Source organism: Lates calcarifer, linkage group LG16_LG22 (genome assembly GCF_001640805.2).
Source record: "Lates calcarifer isolate ASB-BC8 linkage group LG16_LG22, TLL_Latcal_v3, whole genome shotgun sequence".
In the NCBI taxonomy this organism is placed as follows: domain Eukaryota; kingdom Metazoa; phylum Chordata; class Actinopteri; family Centropomidae; genus Lates; species Lates calcarifer.
This window is the reverse complement of record NC_066848.1, coordinates 641,570-656,422: the sequence shown is the minus strand read 5'-3', so window position 1 is coordinate 656,422 and position 14,853 is coordinate 641,570. Positions and strand designations below refer to the sequence as shown.

Sequence of the window (14,853 nt, the reverse complement as noted above, 5' to 3'; positions counted from 1 at the left end):
TGCATATCAAAGACAGGCCTGTTTCACAAGTCAACAGTCTGAAAAGAAACCAACAGAGAACCATTAAATTAAAATGACACTGCAAAGGTTGAACAGACACTGGTTTTATTCTCAGCTCGATATGAAGCTGCTGCTTCATGGATAAAAAGGAGGTTATTCTTTGTTCTGTTTACTGTGGAGAAATCCCATGATCTGGCCCAATAACAGGAGGAAACTATATTTATTATGCTGAGGAGGAGCCAAGGATTCTTCTGTCAGAGGTGGAAACTGTCCCGACAGCAACACACGACAAAACCATCAAGTTTGATTTCACACATTCATCATGGTTTGATTGGAAGATTCGATTTTTTAATCACAAAAATCAATTAAATATTGATTTATATACATACATATATAAATCAGATTTACACGAGATCAAAACTGGTGTTATTCAAACTGAAGCTGCTCTGAACCTGACCTATAACATTATACATAACTGGCTGTATTATCTTTAAGATTCTGATAAAGCAGCAGATCGTGATTTTTCATTCTGAATCTGCATCAGAAGAATCCAGATGATGAAACAAACCTGTTTGTTCTGCAGGTGTTTTCACGACAAACAATAAAAACAACAACCTGTGACTAACGACTGAAGAGAGAAAAACTTCTGTCCTGTTGCCTCAGACTTTGACAGATGTAAAATATTCAGTGAATTTGTGCTGATCTCAGGTCAGTGGAGGAAAGTGGACGTTACCAGTTTAATAGTTTCTGGACGATAAGGCAGCTCTGTGCTGCAGAGCGAGGAGATATATAAAGCTGTAGATACACAGGCCTGACCTGTTGGTACAGAGGAATGAATCAGTAGAAATCAGTAGTTTTACACTTTACTGCAGTGTGTGGACGGAGATCAGAGCAGAAGACAGAGCCACAGTGAACAGGAAGCAGAGGTCTGTGATGTGACAGGACAGCAGCCAACACACATTCATCCACCTCCTCTGGAGTTTACACATTTATTCCTGCGGCCTCACGGCTCCCACTCCCTCCACCCAACAACCACGGAGAGCGATTAACCCTCAATTAGGCCAGAGCGAGTATGAGACGGAGCGCAGAGAGAGAGGCCGAGGATGAGCACACAATGAGCTAACTATTCATTCTTCATTACCAGAGGCAGGGGACAGGGTCTCCCCTCCGTGTCAGCAGGGGCAGTGCCGTTGTCAGAATGCGCCATTATTCTCTCGTTGCCGTGCACGGCGGGGCTGCCAGCTGAGTTAAGGTGTGCCAGCGGGGGCTGGCAGGTTCAGCACCAATTGCTTAGCGCTCCGATCACTTTTCCTCCACCCGCCGCCGTTCATCACGCCCATCCCGCATGCATGACTGTGACACCTGCCCGAGCATCTGAGGCAGGAAACAACAAACTCGGCCTCCTGCTTTCCTGCCAGCTATTACACCGGAGAGCCAGTAAATCAGCTGTGACCCCCCCACACCCGATCTGACTGGACACCAGCCAGAGGCATCCGCTCCTCTCCGCCTGTGGCGCTCTAACTTAATGCTTCCAGACACGGATTCATCACTGACACAGCAGGAGAGGACGCAGCAGAGTTAGCCTGAGTGTGACCCGCTGGTCAGCGCTCGACCCCAGTAAACCTGGCCTGTGTCAACCCTAACACCCACCCTCACCACCCTCACCCACCCTCACCCACCCTCACCCCTTCCCATGAACCCGCTGAGCTGTGTGAGAGCTGACGGCAGGGTGTGTGTGCGTCGTAGGAGGTCTCCTAACGGGCCACGCCCTCGCCAAAACAACCGGCTCGGAGAGGTAAGAGGGTGTGCGAGGTGGTGATAATGTGCCCTATTTATCTTGTGCATTATAACATCTGGGAAACTTCTCTAAAAACAATGGCGAGCACTGAGGGCGGCCATCCTGACTCTACCTTCACAAACCGGCCAAAAGCATTTGTCCCCTCGGAATGGATAATGGACAGGCCACAAATCATTCAGGACAACAGGACGGAGGGGTGTGTGTGTGAGAGAGAAACTGAATGTATGTGTATGTTTTGTGTGTGTGTGAGTGTGTGTGTGTTCCCCCCTGGTATTTAACTCCTCTGCTGGCCCATTCTGCAGGGCCCCGCAGGACAAATTGCCCTGCATGGTCGTCTTTGAGAGGCAGTGCAGCGCGCAGAGAAAGGGACAGGGCTGAAACACAGGGAACAGGCCTATAAAAATTCATCACTTTGACCCCGGCGACCTCCCACTACTTGTGGGTGGGGGGGTTACACACACACACACACACACACACACACACACACACACACACTTGCCCACCCACCCCACACTCACAGTCTCAGCTGGGAGCAACTATTCAGAGATGATCTCCAAACATTTCAGCTAAAGATTCATATTAAAGGAAACTTAAACCAAACAACCTGCAGCAGAGAAATGAACTGAACCTCCTCTGTCTCTGTCTCTGTCTCTGTCTCTGTCTCTCTCTGTCTCTGTGTCTCTGCCACAAAAGCCCTCCACGCAGGAAAAGGCCAGCAGATGCTTCATTGTGCCGTGTCTCTGTGTAAAGTAGTGGCAGTAAAAGGAGGGTGGGCTCTCCTGAGGCGTATTAGTCCCAGTAAGAGGAGGACATTGTCTCAGCCCGAGCTCTTGACACATTACTGCCACCTGTACAAAGAAAAGCTAATGAGAGATTTAATCAGAGAACCCTCCCCTGCCACTCTGAGTCAGCACTTTGAAACCAACCACAGCAGATGTCTGAGAGACTGTTTAAGGCTCCGGCTCCTCTTCACCTCTCAACGATGTTAAACTGCTCCACAGGCTTCTTCATGTTTCTTTCATCTGAATGTTGTTTGCTGCACTCGTTATGTTTTGAAAGGAGCTTTGTGATGTGAAGGAGCTGCAGAACTTTTATCCTGTTAAGAACAGATTCACATCCAGAGAAACACCTGAAACTCACTGAAGCGTTCAGTCGTAGCTCTCGCTGGGAATCAATTAGAGGAAACAGTGAGGCGTCGTTACTGAGTCAATTAGAGAATATCGAAGTCCCAATCAGTGGCTGGTGATTAGTGACGTCCAATAGGAAGGCAGCGTGTGGAGTTCATTACTCTGCTGTTCGATACAGATCAGGACCAAACAATTAATGAGAGTCACAGATTTCAGCAGTTTCATGTTCAACAGTTGGACGTCAGGTGACCGTCCGTCTTCCTCCCAGTGCACTCTGGGAGCAGAAAACCCCACAAAACCTCCTCACACACAAAGAGCATTGATTCATTTGGAGCACCACCCTTTAATTTGTTTGCACCATTTCATCTAAATGATGTCTCACCACCGGGTGAGAGAGAGAGAGAGAGAGAGAGAGAGAGAGAGGAGAGAGAGAGAGAGAGAGAGAGAGGTGTAATTCAGCCAAGGGAAGGGGGGAGAGGAAGGTGCAGAGGGGGGAGGAGGGGTTTTGACACCCCACCACAGGGCGCTAGGCAACCATCTAGTGGGTGGGCTTTGTGATACATTTTACCAATTTTTCATGCCCATCCCTCTTGATGTGACCCCACTCAGGGCCCTTTATGCCCCTGACAGCTCTGCGCAGGAAAACATGCTGCCGCTCTGATAGCATGAAATCGGGAACAAAGACCCCCAGGGAGAGGAGAAGGGGGCCACCGAGGCACGCCGTGCTCCGGTCCCGCCTGGCTCTGGACACAAACAGATGTTAGGCCGGCCCCGGCTCTCTCTGCCCCCTGAAAGAGGAGGCCCTGCAGGAGCAATGGGCCTGAGCTGCATTGTTTCGCGGCTCCTCTAAGACAAAACCCGGAGCCACTCCTTCTGAAAGAGCCCGGGCAATATGGCCGTCACAGATAAATCACACGAGGGGGACGGAGAGAAAGGCCCATGAATTCTCAATGTGGCCCTTAATGGGCCCTCTTAAATATGATGGGATATTTGTGTGTGAGTGTGAATGGAGCCCGGCGACTTTAATGTCAGTGGGCAGAGTTGTTTAAAAGGCCGCTGAGTTTACAGCAGTGAGGAGAGGACTCTGAGGAACACTGAGGGAGACGTGTTGAACTGTGCAGCCATTCTTACACAGACGGCTGTTTTGCATATGCATTAGAACAAACTATAGTGAATGTAAAGCTGGAGATGGAGACGATGAGAGACAACATGCGATCCTGGAAAGCGCTCCATCCTTCAGACAGAGGCAGAAAACACCGCATCAGTCAAACATAGACTGACATCATACAGCAGCCGGACACTATGTACCAGGCACAAAGACGTCCCTATCCCACACACTTTATGCCACATCTCATCTGGACTAAATAACAGCATCACTGTCAGCTGCTGCTGAGGCTTCACAGGCAGACGTCCCTTCAACAGACCACCAAGACAGAGCAGCGATAAATAAACTGATTTATAGGAAGAGGTGGATTAAAGAAAAAGATGAGATTCCTCTTTACTCAAACACATCTGATACAACTATATATCTGACACTGGTCTGTGTCTGTGTAAAGCACCACTGGTTTAATGTGTTAAAATAAAAATACTTCATATCATCTGTTTTTGTATCTGATATTACTCTATTTCACACTAATGTAATATTCACTTACACTCAACAATAAAAAATGAATTGTCTCTGCACAAAAATCAAAAACTAAATGAAACTAAAAAGATAAATAAAATGTTTTAGAGCCGATGAATCAATTTACAAAAATATGATGATTCATTTTTCTCAAGTTAAAATGTCAAAATGTTCTGGTTCCAGCTCCGACAACAAACTGAACATCTCTGGGTTTCAGACGCCACGCTGAGCTCTGTGGAACTGAACGAGAAAACACTCAGCAGATTCATTGCTGAAAATAATTATTGATCTGGTCTGGTCTGGTCTGGTCTGGTCTGGTCTGGTCTGGCAGGAGGTTGCAGACCAACAGGACAGGGAGGAAACTGGTCTTTCAGCAGAACAAACATAAACCAACTGAGGGTTTTCAGCGGAGCAGAGAGTCCGGGGTAAAGAGAGACATCTCATGGTCGGCTCCAGCTGGAGCAGACAGCAGTGAAGGATTGTGGGGTAACTCAGGCTACATCCCTGACCGGGGCCAACCCCAGGGGCCCGCGAGGCGACGCGCCCTCCCAGGCCCTGTTAGTGCCAGGCTCTGCGCTCATCCTTGGCTTGGATTGTCACGCCATCCCACCGTTGGCATGGTGTTCCCAGCTGCCAGTCACAGTACCCCCCCTTCACCCCTCCCCCTCCCAGTACACAGTGGCAGTAGCATGGCTGGCGCCGGGCTCAAACGGCCTGTTGTTAATGAGCAGGACCAACAGAAGCCATTGCTTGTTCTTCATTTGCCAGCGTTTTAATTATATGGACAGCGCTGCCATCAAAGCTGCATCGCTCAAGTTCCACCCTCATAGCTGAACTCTTTTTTCCTCCGTGTCTTCACTGCTGTATTCATTAGCATCGAAAGCAAACAGAGAGAAGAGAGAGAGAACAGACGCTGTTGTCCAGAGGGAATAGTCTCCCTCTATATCCAGATGGGTTATCTCTGATATAATGGGCCCTCATTGTGACAGATTGGACTCTTCTAGCCAGATAATATGCTTTTATTGTATTGTAAAGAAAGAGCTCCATCACAGGCTTCACCTGTGAGGCCGTAAACAGGCCAGAGGTCAAACAGTAGGTGTTAATAAGTGGCAGGGTGGAGTAAACAGGAGGCTTTACTGCACCGGGACAATGAGCAGTGTCAGGTGGGCTGTCCTCCACACAAACTACAGCAGGTGGCAACAGACCATGTCGAGGATCTGTAAACAGCAATAACAGCCTCAGTCAGTCCTGTTAATACTTTCTATTCAAGAGTGAATCAATTAAAGCTCTTTATAATAAACTTCCCTTTTTCCTCCAAACCTGATGAACTACATGAGGGCTGGTGTGTGTGTGAGTGTGTATACATGTGTGAGGGCAGCCAAGGAGGGTCGCAGTCCCTGGTGTCAGGGGTTCCACAGAACAGAGGCCCAATCAGTGCTGGCCCACTGGTTAATGGATGGATGGCTTCCAAAATTAATTAGCCTGACTAATGTAGTGTACACTTAATTACACTGGCCGCCTTTTGATTTATAGCTGGCCAGATACACACATGCTAGTCAGAGTCGGGACTAAAAAGGGAAAACTGTTTCGCCTTTACTGCTGCAAATTATTTACCAGGACCTGGTTCAGCAGCCGGGACCACGATCTGATGAAGTGACATGCACAGACAGCAGGACACCCTCAGTCTACTCATTACCTTAGTAATGAGAGAAAACTCATTTAAATCCTTCTGTGTGATTTTATTTCTCTAAACTTCAGGTTCAGCCTCTGGAAACAAACGTTCACACATGTTGAAAGAGAAACGCAGAGACATGGAGAAAGAAAAGCAGACATTCAGATTCTCCTGAAACAGACTTGTATTTCTATCTGTGCGCTGGGCGACTCCACAGTGTGAGAAATGAATGATCCATCACGTTGGCCTGTCATTACCCAGCATTTTACAGCATTCATTAAGACTGGGGCTAGTCTGGGGCCCCACCTTTAATTTCATGCTGCTCAAGCGAGAGAAAGGACACAGGACAAAGGACGGAAGATTGATACCTGGTCCAGCCCTCTGCTGCTTCCTGCAGACGCAGACAGGGGGCGCCGCTCCAGAGCACCGCCGGCCAGCCTTAATGAAATCTGTCCATGTAGCAGCAGCATCAGGCCCAATTAAAGCAGCCCCACGCCATGTCACGGGGACAGTAGATCAAGTCAGCAATTAACCTTCCTGCTGGCCTCTATCAATCCTTAAATTGCAGCGGGCGGCCAGCAGCACACAATCTCTGCAGATATTAAATTTACATTCTATTAAGTTTAATTAGGAGGGATTTTAAATATACTGGGAGTCCAGGCACGGAGCCCTGGGCCTGTCATCGACACCGCTGATTCACGGCCACCAGCCACCTCCAGGGCCGCACACACACTCCCTCACACACCACCACACACCTTACACCACCCTCTAACTCAGCACGGACCCGGGAAATAAGAGTTTGCTGTTGGTGTGAACGGGTCGACACGGATTATCTGACCTGGCTTCATGACCGAGCTGGCTCCGCTCAGATCAACATGGCTGCCATAAAACTGAAACTTGTTTACTCTGTAAACCTGACAGACAGGAGGTACCAGAGGTTAGAGTGGGTCCTGATTCTGATCAGTTTTACCTGCCTCTTCACACAGGTTAAAGTTCACCTGCTGACCAGTCAGAGCTGGATCAGAGGCTTCAATCAAGAACACACTGAAGCTTCTTTACTGTATTTGATGCACACAGGAAAACTGATCTACATTCATCAATAATCAATAATCAGGACAGACTCTCGGCTCTGTGTTGATCAGGGCTCCTGATGCAGCACTGACCTTTATCTTCTGCTTAGTCATGGTTTTCTGGATCTCAGAGCCGTGAAGCTCTGGACTGTCCTGATTTCATAATAATGCAAACCTTTTTCACTCTGCTCAGAAATGTATTGTTCCCACTCTAACCTTTTTCTATCTGTCGCTTCTCTGTTAATAAAAACAGATCTGAGGAAATGGAATCTGAAGTTTAGAGAGAATGACTGTAATAAAACGCAGGTCGGTCCAGGTCAGACTGGAGATGCCAGTGAGGTAGTGTAAAGGTCTGACTTTAATGCAACAGGTGTCCAACATGCTGCACCGTCACTCGGTTCATCTCTGCTGCTTTAAATGTGGTTTGAGTGCAGTTTGAACACGAGCACTCGATGAGGGATTAACAAGAAATCGCCGACTGTGAAGATTCTGGTTCTCCAGACAAAACCCTTCCCTGTGCCGTTTCCTGTTTTATCAGCACCGATGCAAAGCGTGATCAGACCCATGGGAGAGGGAAGAGAGGGACTGCTGGGGACTGGACCACCTCCAGGCTGCTCAGGCCGAGCATTAGTCTCCACGTGGCTGTGTCCTTTGTCTGCCAGTCAAAGGGCCGCTGAATGGGGGTCAATTGAAACCAATTCCCTCTGTCGGACACAATTAATGGGGTTGCCTGGGCCGGGCAGGAGGGGGGCGGCCGCGGGCCTTTGGTTACTGATCCTGCCGCACAAGCATGCCAGGAATTTGCCTGCTGGAATTTGCCCTGTGACAATAACAAGTCCAGCCCCTTCCAAACCCACCTCCTTCTCTGTACACACATGGATACATCCTGAAACACCCCCACCCACAGGGGGGGCGGCTGACAGGGGAGGGGTTCCTGGTTGTCCACAGTCTAGTCGCCCACAATGGACCAGAGACAGAGGTGGTGGTGCAGCTGTGGAGAAATGTACCGCAGGACTTTCTGATCCACTGACTCTCAAAGCGGGGCCTCAGGAGCGCCTGAGTCCTCCCCGGTTTTCAACAAATCAAAGAGACGAGTGGTTTCATTCTGCGACGACTGCGTCCACAAGTATCTGCTTTTTTTTGGGGCCGTTTCCTATCGATTGAACGTGGAGAGAGAGAAGAGTGACGAGAGCGAAAAAATGAGACTCAGAGAGTGAGAATGAGAGCCAGCCTCGGCGAGTCGGAATCAATCTCCAGATAAGTATGGACCATCGATCCACCACCAGCCCATCTACAGTTAAGCACTTCAGTGGATGTGCACTAATTGTCCTGTTGACATTAATTGTCATTAAAGGGCTTAAAACGGCCTCCTGGGCTCTGAGTTACATCCTGCACCAAGGCTGCAACCCATTTGTTTATTGGTGATATCACAGCTCAGTGCGGCGCGAACACACAGGTCCCCGTTAAATCACACAGGTTATATGAAGCGGCGCTGGCCCTTTAATGGCGCAGATGACATCATCAGTCTTTTCTGTTGTCGCCATTAAATGGTCAGTATGTTTGAAAAAACCCTCATTAAGCTGCTCAGCTCTAACTTCCTGAGGGGAGGTCTGAAAGCCCCCCCACCTCCGTAAAGCTGCCCCACCCCTTTAACCGGGGTGAATCAATCAGATTCATTTGGCCTAACAAATTGGTTTGTGTGTGTGTGTGTGTAGTTGCTGTGGATGTGAATGGGGGGGGGGGCTAAGGTGCATAAGAAAGGAGCTGTGTGGAGGGAGGGGGGCAGAGATGGATACACACCGATGCAAGCCTAACACATCCCTGGAAAAGGGGTCGTGACCCCTCCTGCACTCAAACATGTGAGTGGCTGAGAGCTGACCCACCACAGAGACACCGTCAGCCTCCACCTTTATTCCTCCATCCTACATTACACTGAGTGTCGGCGTGGAAACACATTTTTCTTATGAAACCAAGCAGAGTTTCATTTAATGCAGTGAGCAGAACAGTGAAGCTGATACGATATAAAACAGAGAATCACTGATAGAAAATCACCGCGCTGACCTAAATATATGCCAGGTGACATTTAATTGCAATAGATGACTTCTGAATGGCCTCAGTGTTTGCACATCTGCTGTTGTGGATTCTGTCCTTGGATTTATTATCTCCAAAGCAACATGTTCACATGCTCAGCAGCTTAATGTGACCCAATTACAGAACCAAAATCAAATGTACTGTGCAAACTTTGAGGCAATCAATCAATGGCCCTGATAGATCGCTGAGTAGAAACATGTGACGACCACCCCACTTATACCAGAGGAGGAGGACGGACACTGCTGCACCTCTAGTGGCCGGATGACTGAACTACACACAGGTCTGAGCCTCCATCCAGTTTACAACACTGTCCACAGCCTCAACAGGCCAGAGAGGAGCGGCAGGATCCACCCCCCCCCTCAGACCTGCTGAATGACCTGCTCTACCTTGGCCTCATTTACACCAAGAGAAGGAGGAGGAGGGGGGGGGGGCAGGAGAGGAAGGGAGAGAGAAAGAGCAGTGAATGGCACCATAACATAACAATGCACTTGGAGGCTCGGTTGGCAAACACAGCTGGGCCGGCCACAGTGAGGCGTTTAATGACTCATAACTCTGGAGAGACAGGGGGCCACTAAAACCACTTTTACTATATTACCCTCTCTCTCTAATACACACAAACACAAGCACACACTTTATATTGCTGCGAGTTTGATGGTGCTTAACTGCATATGTATATAATATATTAGCATACATTTGTGCGTGCATTCCCCCGGACTGTTCACATCATGTCATCATTAAGCTTCCATCACTCAGTCATCAGGGCTAAAACAGGAACACTCACCTCAATGACCTGCTTAGAGTCCAACCTGAAGTTAAAGTCCCCAAAGACAAAATATGGCACCTTTTCATACCGCTGGTCCGTGATCCTGTAAAACAACACAACACTCGTCAGTGACGGGAGGTACCTGAACGCACCACACAACACAAAATCCTAATTATCCCAAAAGAGAAGCTTCAGAGAAACAATCAGCATTAACTGTCTTTAACCCCCCCCACCACCGCTGACCCCAGGGTGTTTAATTCATGAGGGCCACAGCACCACCTAGTGGACAGACCACTCTGATTGGAAGGTTTGTTATTCTTCTATAAGACAGAAAACATGTGACTTCAGGTTCATAGATGAGGAGGATGAACAGGTGTAAACAGCTTTGAACCAGGTGAAGTCAGCCTGAGGAAAACAAGTATTGAAACACAGACGACGTCTCTGCTGTTCACGTGTCTGAGCACATGTCAGACAGGAAACATGTTTCAGCTGACGCCACAATTAATGTGATAAATCCTGATCATCTGCTTTGATGGAGAAAATTCACTCTGCTGAGCTGATCAAAGGCAGTGAGGCTCTGACTCTGACTCTGTCAGATTTGTTGCTGGTTTGGTTTTTGGGACCTGAGCAGCTTGAAGGACTCGGCCAGCATCAAACTGCTTTAAAAAACACACACACACACACACACACCTAAGCGACATATAATTAACTCCTGTGCCTCATCACTTACTTAAAAGTGGCTCTTCTACAGAGCAGAGATAGGAAATTAAGGTGGACGCAGCGCAGCCTCCTGTGTAATTAATGATTCAGGATGCTTGGCTCGCTATCTCTGCTAATCGTGTGGATAAATCTCACGGTGGACTTCCCAGGCCCAGAGAACAATATATTTATGAGGCCGTAAAGAGAGAGGAAGCTGCTTCTTCTGAGTGGCGAGGCTCGGGGCTCGGGGCTCGGGGCTCGGGCCGGCCGTCGTAAAGCACGGCCACTTCTTCTCTGAGGAGGTGAGCGGATCGCAGCTATTAGATGAAACAGAGAGGCTGTCATTTACACAGCTCATTATATTAAACAGGAACTGGAGCGTTTCTCTATTCAACATCCAGACAGGAGCAAGATCTAAACTTTTTACTTTTTAACGTTTCATGTCCTGTTCCAGACATATGATGGACATTTACTCATTATTTTATCAAGTAATCAATAAATGATTTTTGTTCTATAAAACATTTAAAAACAATGAAAGACGCTGTTTAAATAAAAGCAGCAAATTCAACCAGTGATTTTATTTTTTTTTGTCAATGAACTGATTAGATTCACTGAGTTATTGTTTGAGCTCTGCTCAGTGTTGAGTCTGATGAGAAATCTCTAGAACAGAGAAACACGACTTCATATTGATCACATCTGTTTACACTGTCACTACGGTTTAAATGAGCAAAATACAGAATTCATCTGTGTGTGTGTGTGTGTGTGTGTGTGTGTGTGTGTGTGTGTGTGTGTGTGTGTGTGCAGTGCCTCATTAATACACTCAAACTGGGGCCGGTGTCATTAATGACTTCACATTCTGCTGCTAAGAGACTCTGCTCTGTTTAAACAGGGTTAGAGGCCAGTTTATCCTGCAGGCCTGAATGCAGGGCAGTAAAATGGCTGCTCATACACGTCAGTGGCGTGGCGTGGTTACAGGCGTGGGAACTCGTGTATTCTTTGTGCTAATAGAGAATTTAGCACATCTGCTGCAGTGAGAGCAGAGTCAGAGTCTGAGTGAAGCACAGATCGTCCAACAGAACAACAAGACGTTGACAGAGAGGGGAGGAAGAGAGCTGGAGGTCTTTCTCCTCCACGTCCTGTAGCTTTATCCTGCTAACAGCCGTGTCTAATACGCAGCCGGGCTGTTTTGTCTGCAGCTCCAAGGTATCAGCTGCAGGTCAGAAGGTAACGCTCTGTTTACACGATCATTTCCTAAAGCGCTCACGGTGACCCGCCGCTCTGAGAGTTGACTTTTCTCTTGGCCTTTGTGGGCCCGACGAAGAATTGTGACATTACCTACAGCTACTGGGCGTGAAAGGGGCCTGAGGGTGGGGGGTCCCGAGCTCGAGGGGAGGGCGGCCTCCCTCGCTGACCCTCAGCCTCGTCGGGGGGGCCCCATTAGCCTCGTCATCACAGTTCATTCAGGCAAACTGTTACAGTGTCAGTGACATTCTCCCACAAAGACTCACTCCTTTACACAGTCTATAAACGTGCTTTCTCCTCGCACATTCATCGCCCAGTGACACCCCTGAAAGAGGCTCTTCACTGGGGCCGTTCTCACTGAGGTTTGGGCTGGGGCCTTCGTCAGGCCTTCGCAGGGGCCACACAAAGACAGAGGTCAGACACTAATTTATAACACGGCCCCTGACTCTGCTCCCAGGCTCCTTAAACCTCTCTCATTCTCCTCTCTCCCACACACACAAACGCACCATCCGAGACGTCAGCTAACGTGGAAAACACACCCTCACAGATCAGCATGTCCAGCCTCAGCCTCTCTGACGTCTCAGCAGATTATACACTGTGATTGACAGCTAAACTGAGCCCTAACAGACAGTCTCTGTGGGATTATGAGGGTGCAACTGGGGCCATGTCATGGTTATATTGACAAGATGACTTACCATAAGTTGGCCGCTCAGATTCCACTTTGCACACAATAGCTGGGCCGAGCGCGGTCGGCCATTGTAAGTAAATGTAGAGAATTTGGGAGAATGTTAACATTGTGAAGAATGTGCTGGGTGACGTGGGTCTGAATGGACCGGGGGTGGCCCCTGACAGGACCTCTGACCGCAGGACGGCCTGTTAGCACCCCGGCTCCTCAGCAACGCCCCCCATCACCATCCCAACGAGAACTCCACACAGGAAAGATGCGGGGGGGGGGGGGGCAGCGGTCACACAGAGGTTAAAGAAGAAGTCAGGAAACATGGAGCTGATGGTCAGTTTACTCTTCTCTTCTTCCTCAGGACGACGATCACTGACCTTCTGCTTTTTAAGACGGATTTTTATTCTTTTAACATTAAAATTCATCTGCTTTCTTCTGCTGCTTATGATCATTATTATCCTTTTTTTAAATCACGCTGAAAGACGAGAGCGGACGGCGTCCACCTCCACATCCACCACACAGACTGAAATGGACTGGATTGGAAAATGTAATTTCTGGAACTGAACGTCAGACCACCTGTGGTCGACCGGTGGTCCCAGAACGGACTTTTCATCATTTGATTACTCGCAAATTTGACAAATCTGATTAGATTTTAGTTTAACTCTTTATTTAGAGGGGAATGAAATATCAAAATCAACTGTGTCTCATCAGATTACATGGAGAAAATCTGAGAAGTGCTCGGACACGTACAGAAACACGCAGCGACCCGTCACAACCAAGATGGAGGCTCAGCGGTCGCCATCTTGGCTGCACGGCCGAGGAGGAGGAAACACTGCTGAAGTTTTACATGTCGCATGAAACAGAGGGAAAGAAAGTAAAAAGCAGCTGGAGGATATTGATGGTCACATGACGCTATCGTCATTTCCTGTTCGTCACAGCGGCCATGTTTGATCTGAGGAATAAGCAGGATCAGAACCACGGGAAGAAACAAAGTGACTTCACTCTGTGGATATTTAATCTCATTAAGTTTAAAGTCACAGCTCTGGCATCAAGGCAGAGTGTGTGTGTATGTGTGTGTGTGTGTGTGTGTGTGTGTGTGTGTAATAAACAGGTCCATAATGAGCAGAGACACTGGGGAAGATTAACCTCTGCTCCCTGCAGGCCTCCCAGGGTGAGAAGGCAGTTCACAGCCACACAGTGAACCTGTACACACACACACACACCACACACACACACACACACACACACACACACACATTTAGAAAGCAGATAGAAACACTCACACACTGAGGAAAAAATGGACGTTGATTGTATTGTACCTTTTATGAGGAGGAAGCTGCTTCAGAAAACGTGATTGTTTATCTCACACACACACACACACACACACACACACACACTAGTCCCTTTAATAAATTCACTCAGGCTTTATGGAGGACATCCCTGTGATTATCCAGTCCTCCCTCTTGCAGCTCAACATGTCTATTGGCTGCAGACTGTGCGGCCTCTCTCTGCTCTTTCAGCCTGTTGTTCTGGGAAAAGCCTAAAGGGAAACATTTAGATTGGAGGGCTCTTTGAGACGCTCTGACAGTTGACTGATGACCGTCCATAAAATGACAAAGCATCGCTGTGTGGTGGCCAGTGCGGCCCACTGCCTCCCCATGGGAAACTAATTGCTTTGAATTGTTAACGGCAACATTATTTTTCTGCCAATCATTGCTTTTCAATGCCTGGAAAATGAGCATGAAACAAGTCTTTTCAGCCAACAAAACAGTTAAATGTCCCCAATGTTGATCAAATTAACTTCAGCACTCTGACAATGGACTATATTTGTGTGAAAATAATGGCGCGCCACAAAGGACGCCTTTATGCCAGGATTTCACAGTTGTAATGTAAAACTGTTCTCCCCTGAACCGGACCAGCCGCTCTGAATGGGGCTGGAAAAAAGAAACAAACGCCAAAACACAAAAGAGATTTTTTTTTTCCAAGGAAAAGGAAGAAAAAAAAACCTGTTGATTTTATCTCATGCTATCATTTCATGGGCTCACTGAGCAGCCATGTTTTCCAGCACCATCAGCTGTCAGGCAGAAACAC

The 14,853-nt window shown here is 48.0% G+C and overlaps 1 protein-coding gene across 4 annotated transcripts in view; it reads right to left on the bottom strand.

The window, feature by feature from the left end:
• The window catches only part of LOC108885135 (inositol polyphosphate-5-phosphatase A), a 109,187-nt gene that overhangs the window by 21,946 nt on the left and 72,388 nt on the right, over nucleotides 1-14,853 (bottom strand). For all 4 annotated transcript variants that reach the window (XR_007814800.1, XM_018679325.2, XM_018679326.2 and 1 more), the window contains exon 9: nucleotides 10,164-10,248. Coding sequence is in view for 3 of the 4 variants with exons in the window: in XM_018679325.2 (XP_018534841.1) it covers nucleotides 10,164-10,248 (85 nt within the window). In the remaining variant the exon portion in view is untranslated. The remainder of the gene's footprint in view (nucleotides 1-10,163; nucleotides 10,249-14,853) is intronic.